We start from the raw sequence: 19933 nt of genomic DNA, 5'->3' as shown, positions 1-19933 counted from the left end.
CCGGCTGTGGCACCCTGTGTCTCCCTGTGCTCACGCCTCTCCTGGCCTCTCCCCTGCGCTTCCTGTGCTGCAGCTAACCTGCTCCGGGCCCCGGGTTTCGTACGCCACCCCCCGCATCTACAGGCACAGGATTCCCGCCAGTCTCAGGACCCAGCTCTAGCTCAGCCATTGGGGGACCGGTTCGGTCTCTGGGCTCACAGGGGTGTACTCCCCAAGGCCAGTGAGAGGTGGCTTGTGACCGCCGCTTCCTCTGGGTGCTTACAGCCTGCTGTGGGAGGCATTGTGCTGGACGTAGGGCCGTTCCCATCACGCCACAGAGCGGCCCCTTTCTGGCGCTCTGAGAAGGCGCCTGACGACCCCAGGGGAGGTCACGAGTCCTTCCTGTGGTCCTGGGTGGGCTGTCACCTGGGGTCTGACTGTGGCCCTCCGCACAGCTGGCCTGTGTTTCTGGTTGGGTGTCTTGGGTACAGTCTGACGTACAAAACGTGAGTGTTAGCCTTGAAAGGTTAATTCTTTTTGGAAAAGAAACATGCTCGCTGGGTAGCATCAGGAGGACAGCTTTCAAAGTCTTCCATTGGAAGATGTGGAACCGCAGTGGACGGACCAGGGAGGCCCATCACGTGTTCAGGGAGCGCCCTAGGAGTGCCCCTGCCGACCCAGGCCCCAGGGCTGATCGAACCCCAAGGTGGTGCGTGTGCATATGTGTGTGAGCGCAGAGTCACACGTCATGTTTTCTCCTGGATGTTCCCTTGGTGCTCCCAGTGTGCCCCTCCTTTCCCAGTGATAGGGAGGAAGGATCCTGTTTTAGTCACACAGCGTCAAAGTAAGTAAGCGTTGAGGTTCACCAAGCAGCTAGCGTGACTGGGGAGGAACAATAACCATGCGTGTAAGAACAGAAGTGGAAAACACAAGGCCCACCGTCCATTCTGACCTTCTGCGCCAAGGAGCACGCGCCTTTCTGGCGTTGGCGAGCATGTCCCCACCTCCCCTTGCAGGGGGCGGTCTGCTCTCAGGAGCGGTGATCTGACTGCCCCGTGTGTTGGGCAGGTCTGTCCCTCGGCGATGTCCCCAGCCGCCAGCCCATCGGCATCGTCCTCACCGTGCTGGGGGTGGTCGTCCTGGACTTCAGTGCCGACGCGACCGAGGGCCCCATCCGGGCCTACCTGCTGGACGTGGTGGACAGCGAGGAGCAGGACATGGCCCTTAACATCCACGCCTTCTCTGCCGGTGAGAGCGCAGCCCTGCCCCCGCCCCACCCGGCGCGTGGCAGGACCCGCAGCATGCGGGAGGCTGTTCCCATGGCTCTCTTCCCCACCTCGGGCGGGGAGCAGCCCCCGCTGACCACTCCCTGCGCTCAGGCGCCGTTCTCATCTGCTGGGAGCGGCAGCTTCCTGAGCTTGAGGGATGACGGTCCGCGCTGCCCAGAGTCACGGGCAAGCCTCCGTTTCCTATCCTGGCAGATAGCTGCTCCCGATGCCTTGGACGGGTCTCTGTGAAGTCAGAGCTCCAAACCTAGGGTCAGCTGGAGTTTCTCACTGTGTTTTTCCCACCACTTTTTCACTTTCCATCCCCAAAGTTGTCCTGACTCGGCCAGAGCTACGAATGCCAGGCCTGGTCCGTGGTGAAGGGTAAAGGCCCTTCGGGCTCTGTCTTGGGTTCTCCCCGTCTGGGAGGGAGTGTCGAGGTGCCCGACACCGCTCACGGCCCCTCTGTCTCTCCTACCCGTTCAGGCCTCGGCGGGGCCATCGGCTATGTGCTGGGCGGGCTGGACTGGACCCAGACCTTCCTGGGCACCTGGTTCCGGACTCAGAACCAAGTGCTCTTCTTCTTCGCGGCCATCATCTTCGTGGTGTCGGTGGCCCTGCACCTGTTCAGCATCGACGAGGAGCAGTATAGCCCCCAGCAAGAGCGGGCCGGGGAGGCGGCTGACGCGCTGGCCCCCGCCGCCCGCGGGAGCGCGCTGGACGGCGGCGTGGGGCTGTTCCCCGAGGAGGTGCGGTCGGAGCACGAGCTCGCGCTGGACTACCTGGGCGCGGGCATGGTGCGGAGCAAGAGCGACTCGGTGCTGCACGTGCCCGACGCCGCGCTCGACCTGGAGCCTGAGCTGCCCTTCCTGCCCGACATCGAGCCCTCCATCTTCCACGATGGCTCGTGCCCCGGCACCCCCCACAGCACCAGCCAGGAGCTCGCCCGTGCCAGGCCGTCCTGCCTGGCCTCACTGCTCAGGGAATCCGCGAAGGAGGGCGACGCGCTGCTCGAGAATCACGCGCCCGAAGCCAAAGTCCCCAACGGCAGCGGCTCCCCGCCGACGGACGGCCCCGTGGGCTACACCAGGGTGGACGTGAGGCCCGTTGCCGCTGCGTCCGGCTCCATGAGGCGCCGCAGGCACATGTTCCGCCGCCAGGCCTCCAGCACCTTCTCCTACTACGGCAAGATCAGCTCCCACCGCTACCGCTACCGGCGGGCCAACGCCGTGGTCCTCATCAAGCCGTCGCGCAGCATGAGCGACCTGTATGACCTGCAGAAGCGCCAGCGCTGCCGGCACCGCAACCAGAGCGGGGCCACGGCCTCCAGCGGGGACACGGAGAGTGAGGAGGGGGAGGGCGAGACCACTGTGCGGCTGCTGTGGCTGTCCATGCTGAAGATGCCCAGGGAGCTGGCGCGTCTGTGCCTCTGCCACCTGCTCACCTGGTTCTCCGTCATCGCCGAGGCCGTCTTCTACACCGACTTCATGGGTCAGGTCATCTTCGACGGGGACCCCAAGGTGAGGGCCGGGATGTGCCCGCCCCGGGGACTGGCGGGCATCGGCCTCTGTGCCCCGGCCCGGCGGCTGGCTGTCGCCTGGGGATGCGCGACCTCATGTTGGGCCTGGTGGCCTCCACCCGGGCTCTGGTGCCAGGTGCGGCTGGGAGGGGCTGGAACCACCTGTGCGGAGCCTGGCCTGTACCGGGACTGCGTCTCCTTTCGGGGCAGCGTTCACCGCGGCTCATAAACAGCCCACCTGCACTTGAGATGGAAAGTCCCCTCCTTTGCCCAAAGGCTGTGGCACATGATCCCTGCCCCGCCTTGAGCCCCAGTCTCTTTTCTGGAACAGGCTCCCTCCAACTCAACCGCCTGGCAGGCCTACAACGCGGGCATGAAGATGGGCTGCTGGGGCCTGGTGATTTACGCGGCCACCGGTGCGATCTGCTCAGGTAGGCCGACCTCCAGGCGGGGAGCAGCTGCACTCTCGGGGGTGCTCAGTGGTGGGAAACAGGGCCCAGGTCGTCCTGCCTGGAAAATGGGCCTGACTTGGAACAGGGCTGTGGCTCAGGGCCAGAAGCATGGAAGCTCGTGTGTCTGGATTTGGGCATCCTCAGACCACGTGCAGGCTGTCCTCTGTGCTGGTTCCTTCCCTGGGGGCTCCTCAGAGAGGGGCTCTGGCAAGGGACGGGCTTGGGGGGATGGGGGACAGCAGGAACCGGGCCCGCGGGCTGGGAGAGGGGTCTTTTGTGCTTAGCCAGGAGTACAGGGGGAGGTGGGGTCTGCAGACCTCCTGGAGGAGAGGCCTTTCCCTGCAGGTGTGGTTTCATCCTTGAGGAGAGGGGGGTCGGGGTGACAGGCCTCAGTCTTGGGAACAGCATGCCTAGGCCCACCTTCCAGGAATGGGGCACAGCGGGGTCCAGGGTCCCCTGAGCAAGTCTGCTCTGGGTCCTTCCTGTTCTCTACGTGTACCTAGAGGGGGAGGTTGGCGTTATTTCAGCCTGGTCTGGACTTGAGGGTGGCCAAGGTCAATGGAGCAGCAGGAAGCCGGCCTGAAGGTCACACAGCATTGTCTGTGAAGCCTCAGAGAGGCTTCCTGGAGGAGGTGACATTAAGCCGCTGGGCCAGAAGGGGCAAGCAGGAGTCTGTCCCTCTAGACTCAGGGGTTTACACTCCGGGGAAACCAGCCACAATTTGAGATCTTAAGTCAAGACTGGGTGTCGGGCTGTTCCCCGTGGGAAGGGTCTGGGCCAGGCTGGCCTGCAGGGCGAGGAGGCCCCAGGGAGCTACTGGGTGGGACCAGGCTCTGGACTCTGGGACCCAACCTAGGAGGGCTGACGCCTGAGGTGCCAGAGCCCCGGGGAGTTGAGCGGGGTACCATGGGCTCGCACGCGTGATGGGGGCAGGTGGGACTCCGTGGGGCGGCGGGGCGGGGTGGGGGAGGGCTCCGGATAGCAGCAGCAGCGGGAGGTGGCCGACTAAAGTGGGGTGGGCACGCAGCTCACCCTGTGGGTCCCTGTCTTGTGGCCGTACTCTGTGGGTCACTGTCCCATGGCCGTACTCTCTCTGCAGCGCTGCTACAGAAGTATCTGGACAACTACGATCTGAGCATCAGGGTCATCTACGTGCTGGGGACGCTGGGCTTCTCCATCGGCACGGCCGTGATGGCCCTATTCGCCAACGTCTATGTGGCCATGGTCATGATCAGCACCATGGGTATCGTCTCCATGAGCATCTCCTACTGCCCCTACGCCCTGCTCGGGCAGTACCACGACATCAAGGAGGTGCGTCCAAAGCTGGGGGCTGGGGTCGGGGGCAATGGTGGGGCCCGAGGTCACCAGCCGAAAATGTAGCTCAGGTCAGATCATCAGGCTCCTCTGGCTCCAAAGCCCCTGCTCGTTCTCCACTCGTCTCTAGGCAGAGAGCTCTGTACCTTCTGCCGGGGGGGGGACATTTGGGGTGCAAATGGCCCCCCAGATCTTCGGTTCTGAAGTGCCCCCCAGTTGGGTCGGTCTGAGGTACCGGCTCCTTCCATGGCCTACCTGACAGTGCGGCTTCTGGTGCATCTTAAGGGATTTGGTCGGGCACCCGGGAGGCTGCCTGCCCCTTGCTGTCCCCTCGCAGACCCCAAAGCGGGGGAGCTTGGCCAGCACTGACCTGCTCAGTAGGGTGTGAGCCCCCTGGGTCCGTCTGTGCTTTGAGCAGCTGCGTTTAGAGAGGGAGCAGACAGGTGCAGTCAGTGTAACAGCAAATGCTGTTCGTCGCCATACGTCCCAGACACCATGATTTCAGCACATCCCATATAAAATTCTGATTATTCTCCCCGAGCCTCCCTCTTGACTCGGACCAGCCGCATCTCAAAGTGCTCCGTGGCCACAGTGCTGGTGTAGACCGTGTTTCTCAAACTCAGACACAGACCCTAAAAGGAAAGGAAAACACGGAGAAAGGAAAAAAATAAACCCAAACTATGTTTAATCTTCTCTTGCATGATTAGAGAAGCAAAGTAAATCCGCAGTGATTAGGTACCTATGAAATGCCAAACTAATGAAAATCCAAGTAACCACATCGTGTTTTCTAATAAGCTGTTGCGTTGGAGTGTCACGCGACTACAGAACAGTACACACACTGTAAGCGAACAGTGTAAGTGGGTTTTTGGACAACAAACTGGAAAGAGTAATGCAGACATGGCAACAACAGGAAGCTGGTCCTTGTCCTCACCTCTGACCCCGTGTCACCTTCTTGCCAGTGTTTGAACCTCTTGGGACCAGAGTGTCTGCCTTGCCTTCACGCCTGTGCTTCCCTCCTGTGGTTGCAGAACGTGGCTCTTTCCCTCCCAGTCTCACTGTCGGCCACAGTCTGTGCTGCACTCTGCTGGCGGTGACATTGGGTGGTACCCTTGTCGCGCGCGCGCGTGTGTGTGTGTGTGTGTGTGGTAGAGGAGCACGACTTCATTTCCCCTCGTCCGGGTAGCTATGTGACCCAGTGCCACTCACATGAGGGCCACCTGGTCCTTGCCCGCACTGCGGTGCGGACCTTGTCCGAGCTGGGTGCCGGTCTGTGGGGGGTGGCGTTTCTGGTTCCTCTGTCCTCTTCCACTGGCCGGTCTGTTCTCAGACCAGTGCTCTGTTCTAAAGTAGCTTCATAGTAAGACCGAAATCTGGTGCCGTGGGTCCTTCATCTTTGCTTTTTGAGATCATCTTGGGTGTTCCTGACGGTTTACTTTTCATCTGAGTGTGAGAGCAGTTTCCGGGCTTTGACATTGGAAGTACGTTGATTGTATAGATCAGTTTGGGGAGAGTTACGAACTTGATAGTGCGGAGGTTTTCCAGCCACAAAGATGCTGCATTCTCCGGTTAATCTTCGAGTGCAGCCGTAGACACTTCCGACATCCCACACAGTCCCACCACCCGTGTACCATGAGATTTATGTTTTCTTTTCCACTCCTTAACGTGTTTTCCATTTTCCTTGCCTTATTGCAATGGCCAGAGTCTCCAATACAGTGTTGAATAGAAGTGGGACGGGGTCGGGGAGACAGGCTGAGTGGTCACCAAGCAGCCAACGGAAGGCAAGTTCTGTTTCCAGACTTCTGAGCTCACATTCAAACAAACCATGGCGGTGTTGACTGACGGGCCGACCCCCGCCACGGCCCTCACTCGCCGGCTCTCTCTCTTGCAGTACGTCCACCACAGCCCCGGGAACTCCAAGCGTGGCTTCGGCATAGACTGTGCCATCCTGTCCTGCCAGGTGTACATCTCCCAGATCCTGGTGGCGTCTGCCCTCGGGGGCGTGGTCGATGCTGTGGGGACCGTGCGCGTCATCCCCATGGTGGCCTCCGTGGGCTCTTTCCTGGGCTTCCTGACGGCCACGTTCCTGGTGATCTACCCGGAGGTGTCGGAAGAGGCCAAGGAGGAGCAGGAGGGCCTGTCTAATCGGCCACCGGGTGACGGCGGGGACAGCAGCCAGAAGCCCACCGTCTTGACCCTGTCCCGGAAGGAGGGCCTACAGGGGCTGGTGGAGACGGAGTCGATGGTCTGAGCCTCGCCCCTGTGCGCGCACATTCCTGGGGTGGGGTGGGTTGGGGATGGCGGGCGGGTTGGTCACTGTGGCTCTGGTGATGGCACAAAGCAGAGTTCCTTCACTACACGGGTGGGGGTGCGGTAGCTCTAGGGTAGGCCTGGGCCTCTGGGCAGAAACACCACACTGATTACTTTTTCCACGATTAAAAAAATCATTTGAAATTTTTTTTTTTAATTGAAAAGGAGCTTCTGATTTCAACTGTTTAATTTTGCAGGTATATTATTCTGCATGTTTTTAAATCGTAAGGCAGATTTACACTAGACACAGGCAATCCAGAGAAAAATAAGATTTTCATTTCCAAGGTCATAATTGAAAACCACAAGTCCGTGCTGTGGCTCGCCGCCTGCGGTCTGCGGATTAAAGAGAGCAGCCGTGTGGCCAGTCCCTGGGCCTCTCTGCGCCCTCTGGGGGGCCTGCAGGTGTCAGATCTCACGTTCTGTTGGTGCTGCCATTATTGGAGAGTATTTTTATCATTATTTTAGAAAAAAAAATGTTTTTTTTCTCTCAAAACTGGTTTTCTTAAGGAAACCATGTTTTCTTTTCCTCAGAGATTCTGATGGCACCGGGGGCAGGCCCGCCTCTGGGCAGTGGGTAGTGGCAGCCGCACCCCCATCCTGAACCTGTGCTGCCGGGAGGGCCCCAGGGCACCTGGGGGGCGGGACAGGGTCCACTGGGGGTGGCCTGCGGGGACAGCGGGCTGGGACGGGCACCTGCCTCCAGCAGCATCCCAGGGAGCAGACAGGCCCCCTGCAGGTGCACACCCATGTCTGTGCCTGGACCCCCGACCTCATCATCTTTGTCCGGAGCTCCCCAGAGAGGAGATGGACTCTTTCGTTGCACTTTGACTCGTGTTTAAACCATTTGTTGGGGAAATCATGAGGGCAGAGCTCCAGGTGCGGCCTCGGCCCCTGGGACCTGCCGCCAGGCCTACCTCGGGTGCGTGGGACGCGGCCCCGGCCTCTTCTGACCTCTTCTGACCTCTCGGGCCTGCTGGGCCCACGCCGGAGTCGGGGCAGTGGCGAAGTGATGCGAGTGTCTGGGACCTGAGGATGGTCCCCTCCCCCGCAGGACCTGGTGCGGTCTCCGTTCTGAGCATCTCAGCCAAACGCAGACTTGGGGGAAGGCACGCGGTCGATAGACGCCGCAGCTGCTGGGGAATGCTTTCCAGACCATTCTCTCACGACTGAGCAGTGTCTGCTTTTCTCACTTGGAACGATCGGTCTGAGCTTCCTGATGTCACCTGGACACAGACGATGGTCATACTTCGCTGCCTCAAGTTCTTTTTTTTTTTTAAATGAAGAACTTTCAGATGCATGAACAATCATGCCGCAGTATCATTCTAGAGCAGATATATACACGTATATATATATATATATTTCAAGAGGAGACTAAGCAGTTTTTAAATAAATTACTTGAATTTTCTGTGTATTCCAAGGACTGGCTGTTTCGTGTGCCTGGCCCGCCTCTGGTCACGTCGCATCTCGCAGCCGCTGGTGGCGTTTTCGGTCCGCGTCGCTCCCCTTCTGCCCAGGAGCTCACCTCGGAGAGCCGACCTCCCAGAGCCGGCGCGGGGTAGTGAGCGTTCTGTGCGTGTTCATGCGGGAGGCTGGCCTCGCGGTTGCGGAGCCGGGGCAGGGAGAGTCCGCCCGGCCTGGTGCGAAGCCCCAGTCTCCTGCTCCAGCTGGGTGGGCCCCCAGGACAGGTCCTATCTCCAGCTCAGCCCATCATCCCCCTGGTGGCTTTCCGGCCCCGGCTTCTCCCGCCGTGGGTCCTCCTGATCGCAGGGTCTGAGTCGCCGGCCTGCTCCCGACAGCCAGGAAAGCCAGTGGCAGGAGAGCAGCTGATCCAGGGTCGGGGGTGGGGGCTGGAAAAGTCCCGAATCCAGGTGTGCAGCGAAGCAAGCGCGTGTCTTGGGTCAGGAGGACCGCTGTGGGGCGGGGGGTGGGGCTCCCAGACGTGGGAGCCCATGGCTGCATGGGCCATGCGCCTGGGGCCTGGCCAGGTCTTGGTGTCAGGCACTAGGCTGCCACCCACAAAACCTGTTAACCCATGACATCCCAGCCTTCCCCCACCATGCTCTGGAACAACAAGGGCCCCGGGGGACGCTGTGTTGGAAGCGGAAGCCGGCCCTGGGCAGGGCTGCCTCAGCAGAGTCTAGTCGAACATGGATGTTCCTGACGGTTCTTCCTCACTCCTGGGTCTGGTCAGGGTGCAGACCTGTGAGGAGAGGGAGGTTCCTCGTGGTCTGGATCGGAGTCCCTCTCCATAGCTGCCTTCCTGGGCCCTTGCTCCCGGCGGGAGCACAGAGGGGCGCTCGGCCCACCCACGCAGGGAGATGATTTCAGGGTTGCACTGACTCGAGAGCCTCCAGTGTCTTAAGAGCCGTGAGGAGGAGCTGGCCGTTTGCACACAGTTGTGCTCTGTGGCTCAGGGTTGGGGGTTGCGGGGTGTGATTTCTAATGCAGTAGCCAGGGCGGACCTGGTGGGGACCCAGCAGGAGAGTGTCCCGGAGCGGGCCATCTTCAGCCCATGCCCGAGGGTTCTGCGGCAGGCCTGCAGGTGTCGGTGCGCAGGACAGGTGGCCCTGGGGCTCATGGGCACAGGTCCGTGGGCTGGGAGTGTGGCCTGGAGGGGTTCTGTTCAGTTGGTTGCTGTGTCCTGGAAATGGGCTGATTACCAAAACAGGGTAACGTGGCTGACTTGCTCTTTCGTTCCCTGTCTCAGATGACCCAAACCCGTGCAGCCAAAGCCTGGCCCGTGCTGGAGCCTGTGTGTGGGCGGGGAGGCTCCGCGTCAGGCCGGGCAGCACGCCCCCTGCGCCTGCTTCCCTGTTCTGTGTGACGCTGTTGTGACCTTCGGGTGGCTAAGGGCCCGCAGCGTCTGTCCCCGCCCTGGAGTCCCCCGAGAGCTCCAGGCCCCGCTCAGAGGTGCTCAGGTGTGTTCTTGCAGGTGTCAGTGTGGGGGGCATGGGGTTCTCTGAGCCCCCGCCCCAAAGGCCCACCTGTCTGTGGGGCTGCAGGAAGCAGGACATGAGCCGGGCCTGTGAGCCCCGCTCCCCCCCTCGGCGGCCCAGCCTCGTGGCACTAATGTAGCGCGTCCGACGCCTTCTGTCCCGTGTCTGTGGGGGTCGCCGCAGCTAGGGGTGGGGACACCTGTCACTGCCCGAGTTCGTGACACACCAGCTCCCACCAGACACCACCTCAAACAGGCGTAGCCGAACGTTCCTTTCGGCCAGCTGTCCGGCTCCTGTCACCCTGGGGAGGGTGGGGCGCCAGTGGCCGGGCCTCGCGGGTGGCTCATGCTGGGGACAGGCCGGTCTTCCCCATGTTGCATCCGCAGGCATCCATCTTCCTGTTTCTGGGGCTGGGGGGCCGCCGGCCTGCTTCCCGAGCTCCCGGAGTGGGCATGCGGCTGGCGGTGGACTCGGCCCAGCCCCTTCTGGGAGTGGGGTCGATGCACCCCGGCCCTGAACATGCCTCACATCTGGGAGCCCAGCCTCACTGCTCCCCTCACAGGAAGCCGGCCGCCACCGTCCCGGCCCTACCTCCCCCCCCCCAGTCTTGAGAGGGCGGTGGCTGGGGGCAGGGCGCGGCTCCAATGCTGTGGACCCAGACGGTGGACCCGTGGGGAGGCCTCTTGTTACAGGACGAAGTCCCCAGGCGTCTCGCAACGACGCTACTTAGTTCTGTTGTGAACTTGCCACAGGACTTTTTTTTTTATCAACTTATTAAGTTGGGTAGTGTGACAACTCTTGCTGGTTTCAGCAACAATGTAAGTGTGTGTTAGACACACAGTGTCTTATGAGGAAAAGCGCTTATAAAGAAGAATAATACCACATATTAGATTTTTATATTGGGTGCTAAGAAGGGGCCGGATGTCGGTGTGTCTGTGTGCCAAGCGTCGGCCGTGTCGTTTCCTTCTGGGTGCCCCGAACTTGCGTGTCCAGGTTCTGTCTTGCACACGGTTCTGTCTGGAACGCTCGGTCTCCCCCCAGGGCCTCCCGGGGTCTGTTTTGCTGTAACTTTGTGGTTAAATCTTAATAAACCTTTCCCTACCAGGTGACCACGTGGGTGTGTCTGAATCACTTCCCCGCAGCCCCTCCCTGTGCCTTCCTGGGGCTGGGCTGGGGACCCAGGCCCCTCCCCCATCCTGAGTCCTGGTGGGTCTGGTGGGGGGAGGGCAGAGAGCTCCCAGGCCCACTGCTGTGTGGACAAAGTATGGGCTCAGGAAGTCTCCCCAGAACCCCTTCCCCACCAGTTCCCAAACCTGGGGGCCTGTGCTGGAACCCCCACCTTCAGCGGGGGTGGGGAGCCACCAGGACAGATCCCACAGCCAGGGGGAAGGAGGTCACAGCTCTGCCTGCCTCCCGGCCTGGGGGCACCCAAGTGGGAGCTCAGGCCCAGCCAGCGGGGGGTGGGTTGGGGGTGACTCCTGCCCAGCAAGCTGGCTGGGGCCCCAGACAGGTGTGGTCGCAGGTCTGGCAGCCCCTCCCGGGAAGAGGGAGCTGCTCAGAAGCTGGGCCTGTACCTCCGGCCACACAGGTAAGTAGCTGAAGCCTGAGGTTCGGGGTGCCTGGGCCTTGGGCTGGGTGAGGTCCTGGGCAGGGGAAGGTGTTGCGCCCCCCCTCCCCCGCCCCGCAACGTGGCCCAGAGGAAGTGGGGGTGGGGGCTTGCCCAAGGCCACTCGGCCAGTGATAGCTGAACCCAGGACCGGGCGCAGAGGAGGCTGGGTGGGGCCCGGGGAGGGAAGGGGCAGGGAGGGAGGGGCGGTGGCCAGAGGCTGGAGTTCCTGGAGCTCCCCCGCCAGCAAGCCTTCCCGCCGCCTGGAGCCACAGCGCCCCCTGCCGTCTGCCCAGCCGCCGCCAGCCTCCCCTAGTGCAGGTGCCGCTGCCGCGGCGGGGGGGGGGGGGGGGGGGGGGGGGGGGGGGGGGGGGGACACACAGCCCTCCAGACTTCGCACATGCTGATGTGGTTTTTTTCTTACAAAAATGGAACCACACATGGGTTTGCAATCTACATGTTCTGTTGAGTAAGACCTTGATCATCTTATTTGCACGTTTAGTTCCCCTACATCCTTTTAATAAGATGAACAAGATGAACGGGGGTGGGGGTGGTTGTGGCACCGGGTGGCCCAGTCAGTTAAGCCTGCCTTCAGCTCAAGTCATGGTCTCAGGGTCCTGGGATCAAGCCCCACATCAGGCTCCCTGCTCAACAGGAAGCCTGCTTCTCTCTCTCTCTCCCTCTCCCCCTGCTTGTGTTCCCTCTCTCGCTGTGTCTCTCTCTGTCAAATAAATAAATTCTTTTTAAAAAAAAGTTGAACAGGGGTGCCCAGGTGACTCAGTGGGTTAAGCCTCTGCCTTCAGCTCAGGTCATGGTCTCAGGGTCCTGGGATCGAACCCTGCATCGGGCTCTCTGCTCAGCGGGGAGCCTGCTTCCTCCTCTCTCTGTCTGCCTGCCTCTCTGCCTACTTGTGATCTCTGCCTGTCAAATAAATAAATAAAATCTTAAAAAAAAAAAAAGTTTAACAGAGGGTTTTTGTTTTAGGAGTTTTCTGGTTTTTGTTCGTGAAGTTTATATCTATTGTGTAAATCCCCTCTACCTTCCTAAAAGTGTAGCATTAATTTATTTTTTCTCGGTGATGCACTTGAGGATTTTCCTGGGAAGAGTGGGACCCCTCAAATGGGAAATGCGTAGATGAGAACACTTTATTTGTGAAACAGTGAAGTTGTCAGAGAGTTCCCATCGGGTTTCTGACTCTGGACACCACTCTGGTTGTAATCATCAGTCTTTGCTTCCACTAACGTGGCTCCTTAACATCATTAGGTCACTTCCAACGAAATGGAAAGGAGCAGACTGTGACAATCTTTAGATGAGGAAACCAGAGAGCAGAAGGCGGACACACATCTGTTCCAGGCTCTTAGAAATGATAGAAAACACACGTACACCCAAGACAGGAGGAGGAATCCTGGTTGGGTGGGAGCAGTCACCCGACTTCCTCCTTCTGCAGGGGGCCGGGGGTGGGGGGGGGCAACCTACGTGTCCCACAGCCCCCGGCGGCAGGTGGCCGGTCCGGGACTGAAGTCCTCCGTGCCGCAGCTCCTCGAACAGGCACGGGACGGTGCTGCACAGGACGAAGTGAGCAGAGATCGGGCATCAACTCGCCGATGGGGAAACTGCATCGGTAACGTATATAGTTGAAGTTTGATTGTGATTTATTATTTTCTTTTTGCTTTACAAATTAGCTTTATTGATTCTGATTTACATGCAGTAAGACTGAGCGGTTTCAAGCGCGCAGCGTTCCGACAAACGCACACAGTAGGAACTCGCCCCTGCCGCTGCCGCCTCACGGCTCACGCAGACAGCCCAGCAGTTCACGCCTCGGGGTGTTTCCCGAGAGAAAGGAAAACCCAGAAACGTCTATCGCACATGCTCACGGCCAGAGGTCGTGTCACACGGAAAAGTGCTCCCCTCCTCACACCGCTTCGAACTGACCATCCCGGGTCTGCGTTGTGTCACCAGAGAACCCCGCGGTGTGACGCGCTTCTCCCGCGAGCGCTACAGTGCGAGGCCTGTGTGATTTCAGGTTTATTCCCGCTTTGTTGCTGCTTTGGACCCGACGACGAGCGTCTGTCCGTCTGCAGAGCAGCTGGTGGGCTCGGGTTTTGCCACTTCTCGGTTCCTGCAGACGCAGACTTTCCGATCTCACCAAAACTGCCGGAGCGGGGCTGCTGAGTCGCGTGCTGTGTGTGGTTTTGACTATTAAAAGCTACTGTAGGGCCCCCGGGTGGCTCAGTTGTTTGAGTGACTGCCTGCAGCTGAGGTCATGGTCCTGGAGTCCTGGGTTCCGCCCCGGGCTCCCTGCTCGGCGGGGGGTCTGCTTGTCCCGCTCACCTTCCCCCTCTCATGCTCAATCTCTCCCATTCTCTCTCTCAAGTGAATAAATAAAAACTTAAAAAAAAAAAATCTACTGTATGTTCCCAGGGGTCGGTGGGGGCCCACGATTCTGCGTTCCCACAGCGACAAGCGAGGGCTCTGGCTGCACCTGCTGCGCCGTGTCCCGGCCAGGCCGGCTGACCCAGCATCGGCCAGTGCTCGGCTGCGCAGCGCTACCCCAGCGGGGCTCCAGGGGCGCGCGGGCGCTCAGTGTCTCCTGTGTTCGCCATCTTCCTCCGTGCAGTGTTGAACTCGACATTTTGTCCTATTTTTAGTGGGTTTTTCTCATTACTCGGGTCTCTGCCCGGGAAGTGCGGTGTCTGCTGGGGGCGTTGGAGCTGCTCTGGGGCCGCCCGAAGCCCTTCCTGTTCCCGGTTCGTGGTTCTGATTCCGTCTCGTGCTCTTCCTGGATCTGTCGAGATGAGCCCGTGTTTGAGTTTGTTAATGTGGTGAAGGACATCGTGGTCTCCCGCGCGCACCCGTCTTCCCTTCCTGGGATGGCTTCTACTCCGCCGTACGTATTCTCCTCTACGTACTGCTGGATTTGAACTTCTAGAATGTTGTTAAAGATGTTTATGGTTATGAAGGGAAATGGTCCTGTGTTTGTTTCTGTTTTCCTTTGCAATGTCTGGCTTTGGTAGGAAGGTAGTCACTGCTACATAAAATGGGATAGGGAAGAGCTCACTCCTTAGTTTTATGAAAATACCTGGCAGAGAATTTCCACATTTTCCTTGTATGTTTGGAAGAGTTTGTCAGTGAATTTTTTTTTTTAAAGATTTTATTTATTTATTTGACAGAGAGAGATCACAAGTAGGCAGAGAAGGAGGCAGAGAGAGAGAGAGAGGAGGAAGCAGGCTCCCTGCTGAGCAGAGCGCCCCATACGGGACTCGATCCCAGAACCCTGAGACCATGACCTGAGCCGAAGGCAGCGGCTTAACCCACTGAGCCACCCAGGCGCCCTGTCAGTGAATTTTTAAAGAGATTTATTTTAGAGAGAAAACATTGAGGGGGGACCGAGCAGAGGGAGAGAGAGAATCCCAAGCGGGCCCCACGCCCAGCACGGAACCCAACTCGGGGCTCGATCCCACGACCCTGAGATCATGGCCTGAGCCGAAACCAAGAGTCAAGACGCTCAACAGACTGAACCACCCAGGCACCCCCATCGGTGAATTCTTCATGAAACTGTCTTCATGTGGAGCTCTGGGACCGGGGTTAACTCACTTCATCAGAAATGAGGCTCTTCCGGCTGTATGAGTGGAATGAGCTTTGCTGCCGTGCTTTTCAAATAATGCTTCCACTCCAGCCAAGTCGTCAGATCTTTAGCATCAGATTCAAACTATTCCCTTCTGATCTTTTCCAGCAGCTGTAGGACCCATAGTGATTTTTGTGTTCCGGTTTTAGTGGAGGTGAGCGGACACACGGCGGCAGGCACAGTGTACGAGCGTGAGTTTTGACCCGTGCACACTCCTGAGTCACGAACACAGTCTGCATAGCAGACCGGAGTTTTCGCTCCAGAAGATTCTCTCTTCTGCCCCGCACTTGCACTGTATCCCGCATGCGCGCCGGTGAGCCGTCGGGCATCCGCCGAGATGAGTGCAGGCGCCACGGGTAGTTCTGTCCGTTCGGAGGAAAGACGAGTGGAAGCAGGGGTGTGCAGCCTTCCCGCCTGGCTGCTTTCACTGTGCACACTGCTGAGGGCCACACGGGCCGGTCTCTCCGCACCGACGTGAGGACGGGCCGCCTCCATTCTCTGGGTGACGCGGGACTCCAGTGTGGCACTGTTGGAAGCAGAGATGCTGTGGACACACTCGTGAGAGTGTCTCTGTAGACACGGGTGTTCCTTCCTCTCGGGTAAAACACGAGGTGGGTGGTGCCTAGGGGGCCCAGTCGGTAAAGCATCTGACTCTTGATTTCAGCTCAGGTCACGATCTCAGGGTCATGAGTTCGAGCCCCATGTTGAGATCCCTGTTCAGTAGGGAGTCTGCTTGGGATTCTCTCTTGGTCTAAAATAAGTAAATCTTTAAAAAACTAAAAGAAAGAAAGAAAGAAAGGAAAAAAAAACCCCGCGGTGTGGAATGGTGGAGTTGTATGGTAGGTTTGTGCCATGTAGAAACTGGCAAACGGGTGCCTGGGTGACTCAGTCAGTGAACTGTCTGCCTTTGGTTGAGGTCATGGTCTCGGGGTTCTGGGATCGAGCCCTACGTCAGGTCCCCTGCTCAGTGGGGAGTCCGCTGCTCCCTCTCCCTCCGCCTCTCCCCCAACCCTTCTGCCCCGGCGGTGCGCGCACTTGCTCTCTCAAATAAATAAAACCTTAAAAAAAAAAAGGAAAAGAAAAAAAGAGAAACAACTGGCGAACAGTTCTCCCCAGTGGCTATGCTGTCTGCACGCAGCAGTGGGCAGTCGCGGTCACACCCAGTTCCTTCTGCTTCGTATCCTCCTCTGCGTTCGTTCTCGGGACTCTAACGGGAGCTACTCTGGTGACTGTCGGGGAGTGTTTCACTGTGGCTCAATGTCTCTCCTAAATGACTAATGATTTAAGCATCTTTTCAAATTGGCATCTGCTTATCTCCTTTGGTGAAGTATCCTTTGCCCATTGTTTAATTGGGCTGTTTGTATTAATTTGTAGACGCTCTTTATATGTCACGAGTGTAAGTCTTTGTCAGATCTAGCATGTCAATATTTCCTTCCAGCTGTTTTTTTTTAACTTCTTAATGATGTATTTTAACGATGTCCAATTTGTCACTTTTTTTTCTAGTTAGCTTTTATTGTGTTTTCTCTAAGATGTCTTTATCTGTACCAAGGTTGCGAAGATGTTCTGTGTCTGTTCTGTTGTAGCTTTACGTCTAGATGAACCACCTGGAATGAAGATTTTTTGGAGTGAGATTAGGGTTGAGCTTCCTCCTGTTCCCATACATTTACCTGGTTGTCGCAGCCCTGTTTGTTGAAAAGACTTCCTACTGACCTGTCCGGCAACTTCTGTTGACGATCAGCTGACTGTGTCTACATCCTGTTCCGCACATTGATCTGTTTATGCGCACGCTTTTACCGTCTTAATCACTGCTGCTTTGCCGGGGTGGGGAAGCTTTAAATCACATGGTGTGCATTCTCTAGCTTGGATCTTTTCCAAGGTTATCTTGACTATTCAACTTGGTGTTTCCGTGTGTGTGTACACCTGTGCCTGTCAAAATTTCAATGTACGTATGTTTAAATTGTGTTGGGGTTCGGATTGGAATTACCTCAAATGTACTGGGTTGACTTGGAGAGAACTAACGTCTTTATGGTATTTAATCTTCTCATCCATAAACATAGTATACTTTTTTATTTAGGCTTTTTAAAATCTCAGCACTGTTCTATGTTCTTAGTATACTAGTCTAGCGCATCTGCTTCAGTAAATTTATTCCTATGAGATGTGTTTTGAATGTGATCATAAGTCATATTTTTCCATTTTTTTTTAAGATTTTTTTATTTATTTGTCAGAGACACAGGGAGAGAGAGCGAGCGAGCACAGGCAGACAGAGAGGCAGGCAGAGGCAGAGGGAGAAGCAGGCTCCCCGCCGAGCAAGGAGCCCGATGTGGGACTCGATCCCAGGATCCTGGGATCATGACCTGAGCCGAAGGCAGCTGCTCAACCAACTGAGCCACCCAGGTGTCCCATATTTTTACATTTTTTAAAAGATTTTATTTATTTATTTGATGGAAAGAGAGATCACAAGAAGGCAGAGAGGCAGGCAGAGAGAGAGGAGGAAGCAGGCTCCCCACTGAGCAGAGAGCCCGATGTGGGGCTTGATCCCAGGACCCTGAGATCATGACCTGAGCCGAAGGCAGAGGCTTAACCCACTGAGCCACCCAGGCGCCCCCTAGTCTAGCCTTTTAATCATTCATCTTTGCCTTCGTGCCAAGGCCAGGACCTGCGGTGTGGTGTTGAATGGGGGGATGAAAGCGCTCATGCCTGTTCCCGGCCTTGGAGGGGAGCAGCCGGACCGCAGCCGTCAGGTGGGCCGTCCGCCGTGGGTTCCCCCAGGTGCTTTGTATCCGTCTGAGGAGGTTCCTCTCTGTTTACTGGAATGTTTGTTGTGGATGATAATTTTATTCCATCAGTTTTTTCCTGCATCTGTTGAGACAACCACTTTGGCTTTTCTCCTTTAATACGTGCATTTACAGACTGTCGATTGATAAATCAACTTTGCAATCATGGGCCCAGCCCCACTCGGTCATGCTCTGTTATCCGTTCACAGTGTTGCTGGATTCACCTGGCTAAGTGTTCGTTCAGGCATTTTGCATCTGTGTTGTGAAGGGAACCGATGTGTACTTTTATTTTCCTGTAAGATGATCTGTTGGATTTCAGTACAACATGGTGCTGGCCTCCAGCAGGGGTCAGGAGGTGATCCCTGTCCTTCCGACGGACTTCTGTGGGATCCTAGGACTCCGTGCTTAAGAGTGCGCTGGAATTCACTGTCACACCCACAGGGCCCGGGATTTCCTGGGAAGGCTTTTGACTAAAGTCAGTTTCCCTAATAGATGTATTAGTATTAAGGTTGTCTATTTCTTCTTGTATAATTTGTACATTTCACCAAATTTATTGCCGTAAAGCTGTTCCCTTACTGCTTTGATGTCTAGAAGAGGTCAGCCCGTCTCGTTCATGATAGTGGCTGTGGGTCTGCTCCATTTCTCTTGATTGGTTTTATGAGAGTTTACAATTACTCTACAGAGCCAGCTTTTGGCTTTGTTGATCGCTTTCCGTTTCATTGATTTTGGTCTTATCTTTGTTCTTTCCCTCCTTTGCATATTTGGGATTAAATATGCTTCTTCTTTTTTTTCTATGTTTTTATGATGGAAGTTTAATTTTAAACCTTTCTTCTGATAGAGGCACTTAAAGCAATAACTTTTCTCTAAGCAGTGCCTTAACTGTATCCCACAAATTTTGTATTATTTTGATTTCCTGTGTGATATCTTTATTTGACCTTCAGGTTACTTGGAAGTAATGTTTAATTTCCAACACGGTTTTCATTTGGGGATTTTGAGGGCATTGCTGCTGTTGATTCCTAATTTAAGTTTGGGCTGGTCTGAGAACACGTCCCGTAAGATTTAAGTCTTTGTATTTCATGGTCCAGCGTATGCTCTAGCTTGAGGAACACTCTGTTCGCTACAAAAGAAGGGGATTCTGCCCTGTGGGGTACAGCGTTCTGTCATGTCAGGTCACACTGGCAGATAGTGACGAACTTTGTGTCGTCACGGACTTTTTACTTACTGGTTCTCCCACTTACCGAGAGGAGGGTGTGAAAATCTCCCGACTCCTAGTGTGGATTTGTCTGTTCTGCCCTGTCGTTCTGCCGTGTTCACCCCTGCGTGTTACACAGGATTATTACCTCTCAGGAACTAGTAACCGTCTCAAGGAACTGAACTGCCTTTTTCACATGATGCACACTTCAGCAGGAGGCTACTTTGCTGGATGGGAACCGGCGGTGCTGATTGTCTGCCTGGTGCGCTTGCTCCGCCTCTCCCCGCCCCCCTACCCCAGCCCCAACGTCCGTGTATTTGAAGTGCGTCTCTTGTAGATGACGAGTGTGTTGGGGGACGCCTGGGTGGCTCAGTGGGTTAAAGCCGCTGCCTTCGGCTCAGGTCATGATCTCAGGGTCCTGGGATCGAGTCCCACATCAGGCTCTCTGCTCAGTGGGGAGCCTGCTTCCCCCCCACCCCTCTCTCTCTGCCTGCCTCTCCATCTACTTGTGATCTCTCTCTGTCAAATAAATAAATTAAAAAAAAAAATCTCTAAAAAAAAATAAAAAATAAAAAAAGATAACGAGTGTGTTGGTCTGTCTTCTGTTCTTCTAATGACACCTGTCACTGCCTCTAAGGCCCACCCTAACCCAGGATGACCTCATCTAGAGATCGACAGGGCCACATCCACAGGACATGGGGTCAGGACGTGGACTGGCCTTTCTGGGCCACTGCAGCTGCTCTCACGTGCTTATGGGCTCATTGCGAGCATTTTCACAGGTGCCCAGTAAAGCAGCCTGCTGGAGTGTTCTCTGGGCTGGTCCTGGGCCCAGCGGGGGAGGCCCTTATTAGTCGCCACGCCAGCCCCGGAATTCCAGGACTAGGCCAGGACTAAGGCACCGAGCCCCTCTCTGTTCCGAGGCACAGAAACGCACAGCTCTGGAGTCCTGTGGGCTCAAGGCCAC

General features: G+C 56.8%; 1 protein-coding gene across 1 annotated transcript in view; it reads left to right on the top strand.

Moving 5' to 3' along the window:
• The window catches only part of SLC45A4 (solute carrier family 45 member 4), a 71320-nt gene extending 63073 nt beyond the window's left edge, over window positions 1-8247 (top strand). The window contains exons 4-8 of the mRNA XM_045078197.1: window positions 1048-1227; window positions 1731-2764; window positions 3095-3194; window positions 4315-4526; window positions 6418-8247. Coding sequence (XP_044934132.1) covers window positions 1048-1227; window positions 1731-2764; window positions 3095-3194; window positions 4315-4526; window positions 6418-6777 — 1886 coding nt within the window. The 3' untranslated portion in view covers window positions 6778-8247. The remainder of the gene's footprint in view (window positions 1-1047; window positions 1228-1730; window positions 2765-3094; window positions 3195-4314; window positions 4527-6417) is intronic.
• The last annotated feature ends 11686 nt before the right edge of the window (window positions 8248-19933 follow it).

This window comes from Mustela putorius, unplaced genomic scaffold (genome assembly GCF_011764305.1).
Source record: "Mustela putorius furo isolate JIRA1106 unplaced genomic scaffold, ASM1176430v1.1 tig00000228_pilon_pilon_pilon, whole genome shotgun sequence".
Classification (NCBI taxonomy): domain Eukaryota; kingdom Metazoa; phylum Chordata; class Mammalia; order Carnivora; family Mustelidae; genus Mustela; species Mustela putorius.
The sequence above is the reverse complement of the archived record's forward strand: the minus strand, read 5'-3'. Positions and strand labels throughout refer to the sequence as shown.